At 39.7% G+C, this 4739-nt stretch overlaps 1 protein-coding gene across 1 annotated transcript; it reads right to left on the bottom strand.

Annotated features, from left to right (window-relative positions):
* Positions 1 to 1314: 1314 nt before the first annotated feature.
* Positions 1315 to 3183, bottom strand: LOC108663879. Its single transcript, XM_018129767.1, has 2 exons — positions 2166 to 3183; positions 1315 to 2063 (listed from the first exon to the last, which is right to left on the bottom strand). Exons 1-2 carry the CDS (start codon positions 3181 to 3183, stop codon positions 1315 to 1317), a joined length of 1767 nt encoding a protein of 588 aa, XP_017985256.1.
* Between the last annotated feature and the right edge of the window lie 1556 nt (positions 3184 to 4739).

The raw sequence follows: 4739 nt of genomic DNA, 5'->3' as shown, positions 1-4739 counted from the left end.
CCACACACATTCTTACTTTTCCATCTTTTTTAGGCACTGGGACAATATTTGCAATCCATTCAGGGTACTTAGTTACTTCCAAGAATCCAGCATCGAATTGTTTTTTCACCTCTTCCTTAATTTTTAACAGCATTTCAAGTTTCATTCTTCTCAACTTTTGCTTAGTTGGTTTGCATTCAGGTTTCAAAGGCAGTTTATGGGCTACAATGTCTATATTGAGTCCTAGCATATCTTGATAGGGCCATGCAAACACATCTACATATTCATGAAGTAGCTTTATTAGTTTTTCTTTTTCAGTAGGCACCAACATCGTACCAATTCTAACTTATTTCTTATTATCTTCATTTCCCCAATTAATCATTTCAAGTGTCTCTTGATGTGAGACAATTTGTCTCCCCTCCTGTTCTACTATTCTTAACAAGTCCGGAGTTAAATCATAATCCTCCATGTTTTCTGTATCGTCAAGTTCACTGACACTTGTACCTTTTTCAAAATTAACCTCAAAACCACTGTCACTATCATCTTTGCATTCATTATTTGGAATCCTAGAAGGTAAAAGGAATTGAAAGATGTAGAGCTATTGTATAGATAAACAGTTAAAATAAAAAGATGAGATGACAAGAATGGAAATGGTGAATCATGAGAGGAGATATGAGAAATGCACTACGCATGTCAATTTATTAGAATGATAAATGATAAAAAGCCTGATACATAAAATTTCCAATGCTCTTGGGCATAAGTAGGGATGTTTAGTTTGCATTACTTTGAAATTGAATCACAAGTTACTAGTAAACTCATGGTGGTCCAACTGCTCAACTTCAGCTCAGGTGGTCAGAGGTATGTAGTAGGGATCCCCTTCACATTTCCTAGCTGCTCTTCACCTTCCTCCGTTACACATATTAATAAATCAGAAAAGGCTTCCCCTAATGCTGACACTAATTCTCGGCTCCCAACGATGAGTGATTTAGGAAAGATGCAGCCTCCAGACCAAAATGTCTCGTAGAGATGAGGATATATCATTCTATGGTTTTCCAACCCGTGCCCCTTAAAGCGAGCCAACCTTTCTCTTCTTCTTTTGGCTATCATTTTTTCTCTTTCCTTCTTAGTCGGCTTATATCCCAAGCCAAACCTTTCTTCATTTTTGGTAGCACATATTGGCCTTTTAATGCTTTGCAGTCCTCTTCCCAGTCTTGCCCCCACTTGGTATCGTTTCCCTACTATTTGACTGACAACCATCTTGGTGGTTTTAGAAAGCCTCGGAATGGGTGGTGTGGTTCCTTTTCCAACATATGTGGTGTTAACGAACTCGAAGGATCAGAAGGAACATTCACACACTTCTTTCGTTACTTTCACATAAGGAGTATTTGCTGGCTTGCTTATGAGTAAGTGCTCTTCCCCGTTAACACATACAATCTTCCCATCCACGATGAACTTGACCTTTTTGTGAAGCGATGAAGGTATGGCCCTAACCATGTGGATCCAAGGTCTTTCCAACAAATAATTGTATGAAAGAGCAATATCCATAACTTGGAATTTAGTGGAAAAGGTACACGGGCTTATTTTTATCGATATTTCAATGTCCCTTACTACTTCTCTCCTTGTCCCATCAAAGGCTCTCACAATCATCTGGCTCTTTCTCATATAAGACATGTCGATGGGTAAGCGGGCCAAGATCCTCATGGGCATCACATTCAAGGACGATCTGTTATCAAGCAGTACTTTTGCGATGGTATAGCCTTTACACTTGGTAGTGATATGCAAGGCTTTGTAGTTTCCCCTACCTCCAGAAGGGATTTCTTCATCACTAAAGGATATTATATTACCCACTGAAATGTTTTCAATGATGTAGTCTAAATTTTCAACTGAAATGTCGTGATCCACATATGCTTGGTTCAGAATCCTCATCAAAGAATTTCTATGTGGTTCCGAGCTAAGGAGCAATGATAACAGTGAGATACGAGTAGGCAACCTGTTCAATTGCTCGATCACATTGTACTCAATGTGTTTGATGAACTTGAGGAACTCTGCAGCTTCCTTTTTCGTCATCGGTCCCTTCGAGCCATCTGTCAATTCCTGAGATTGCACTTTTTCTTCTCTTGGATTTTGCTCTTTTTCTTTTCCTTTCTCCTTCTTGAGATTCTCCAATGCCTCCGATGTATAGCAACGTTCGCTGCGGGTAATCCCCCTAACACCAATTATATTTGCAGCATTATCTTGAGATTCAGCCATCCATTTCCCCGCATTTGAAACTTGTACATTGCAATTGTAGTTCCATTGGACAACTTTGTCATCTTTGTAGGAGAAAAGTTTAGGGACTTCGATGGTCATTTTGGCATGGGTTCTGTCTTCCACAGACTCTCCTCTTGGTTCATAGAAAATGGTTAAAAGTTTTATCTTTATTGGGTGAGTGGAATCTTTGGCCATCATGTTTACTGTTGGCCCTAAGGCTTCCATGTAGAATTCAATCCTTGATTCATCCATCATCCTTTGCACTTCCTTTCGGAAAGAACTACAATCTAGAATTAAATGCCCCATACATCTTTTGTGATCTAAGTAGTATGGTCCTTGGATATCTTCCGAATTATTCACGTCAGGATATTCTGGCCAAACCTCAAGCATATCGGCCTTTACCAATGCTTCAAACACTTTCTCCACGAGGGTTTTCACTTCCAGAATGTTCCTTTTAACATGCACCTCCCTTTCGATTGCATTTACCCTTGCCCAAGCATGATTTGGCAGTGGGTTATTGTTAACATTCTGTTCTAGCTTCTTTTCAAAATTCAGGATTCCTGCCTTGATCAACCCTTGCACCTTATGTTTGAATGTTGTACAATTCTTGATCGAGTGACCTTCGACTCCATAATGATAATCACAATGGGCGGAAGCGTCATACCATATCGAGAATGGAGGTTTTAATGGCTTTATGTATAAAGGTGCCACTAGATGGTTTGCAACTAACTGAGTGAAGAGTTCAGTATATGGGATTGGGATTAGGTCAAACTGCACTTTCTCTTGCTTGTTTCGCCATCCTCTTGATTCACCGACAGTATTGTTATTTGAAGGTGTTGTTTGTTGTGTGGTTGAAGCTGTAACGGGTGTGGAAGTAGGTGGGTGGACATTTATGGGGTAAGGTGTCCATTGGATGGGAGTATAATGGTACAGGTTAGAAAAGGCATTTGGCATGGGTGGATATAGGTATGGGCTTTATGAAGTGTTATTCATAACTGGGTAATAGGGGTATAGTGGATATGGTTGGTAAGGGTTGTAGTTTCCTCCTTGGGGTTGTCCCGAAGTGATGGCTTGGGCTTCTCTTTCCTTCTTCTTAAAAGTTTCCCCTTTCTTCGGGTTTGCCATATCACTTCCTTTTATCTTCCCTTGTTTAATGGCAGTCTTTATCATCTCTCCTGAAATCACCATATCAGCAAAGTTCTTTATGGCACTACCGACCAACCGTTCATAGTAAGGTGCCCGCATGGTGTTAACAAACATCACGGTGGTTTCTTTTTCAGTTAGGGGTGGTTAAACTTGAGAAGCCATATTCTTTCATCATTGAGCATATTCTTTGAAGCTTTCAGTGGGTTTCTTCTCCATGTTTGTAAAGAAAGGCGATCTGGAGCCATATCTGTAACGTGCTTATACCAAGCTAAAAACACCCGAGCAAGGTCCTTCCACATGTGGATTCAATTGCGATCCAGTTGGACGTACCACTTTGCTACAACACCAGTGAGGCCATCTTGGAAGCAATGTATCAAGAGCTTGTCATCATGGGCATATGCAGCCATCCTTCTGCAATACATGGTGATGTGTGTGACCGGGCACTTGGTTCCATCATACTTTTCAAAGTTTGGAACTTTGAATTTTGGGGGTATAACCACATCTGGAATGAGACAGAGCTCGATTGCATCCATAGAGCAATACATTCACATTCCTTATATCATGCGTAGTATCTCCTCCAAAAGGTCAAATTTCTAGTGGGTATCAGGATTGTCCTTCTATTCAACGGATCCACACTTGAGCTTCTCTTTTTCTTTCGGATCGTCCATATTAGGTACAGAGATGGGGTCTAAAGGACTTGCCCCTCTAATTGACCTTTGTTGGGCATAAGTCGATGGTGACCCTGTAGGCATTGGCATCCCAAAGAACGGATATTGTCCTATCGATGGCATGGGGATAGACGCATTTCTTGCTGGTGGTGGTGTGAATCCTAGTGGATATACAGGGTCTGTATTGGCTTCTGTCTGTTGAACATCTTCTGGTGCACNGTCCCCCATGATCTTAAAATGGGCTCTTGTGTTATATCTGTGGAGAGTTTGTTTCTCTGGAATTTTGTTCTAATCGGGCTTTATGTATGAGTTAGAATTTTATTCAAACAATGTTAATAAATGAATATTATTTATTATTTTTTTATTTTAATGAATCATGCAATTATGATATATGCAAATGGACATGTAAAATGCAAATGACAAGTAAAATAAACTTAAGTTAGGAAAATAATAAAGTGTTAAAAATAATAAGAGAATAATAATCAATATCATGGGTATTACTAACATCATTAGACATTATCTACTCCACGATACTTTTATTATCTAGTGGAGAAATTTAAAATAGAGGGAGTGGAAGAGATTCCTTCATGTGTACCTATTTATAGGGTATATCTTCACGGATAAGGCCCTACCTAGTGTTAAGCTGCTCTCGGTATTCTATATGCTGAGTTGGGATTACAAACAGAGTTAAGTTCC

Source organism: Theobroma cacao, unplaced genomic scaffold, assembly GCF_000208745.1.
Source record: "Theobroma cacao cultivar B97-61/B2 unplaced genomic scaffold, Criollo_cocoa_genome_V2, whole genome shotgun sequence".
Taxonomy (NCBI): Eukaryota; Viridiplantae; Streptophyta; class Magnoliopsida; order Malvales; family Malvaceae; genus Theobroma; species Theobroma cacao.
The sequence above is the reverse complement of the archived record's forward strand: the minus strand, read 5'-3'. Positions and strand labels throughout refer to the sequence as shown.

Excerpts from the sequence above, each read along its gene's own strand:
- LOC108663879 (XM_018129767.1), bottom strand. The coding sequence starts at position 3,183 with ATGCCAAATGCCTTTTCTAACCTGTACCATTATACTCCCATCCAATGG. Across the intron at positions 2,064-2,165 it reads GGGGATTACCCGCAGCGAAC|ATGGCTCGAAGGGACCGATG; the intron begins GTTGCTATACAT and ends AGGAATTGACAG.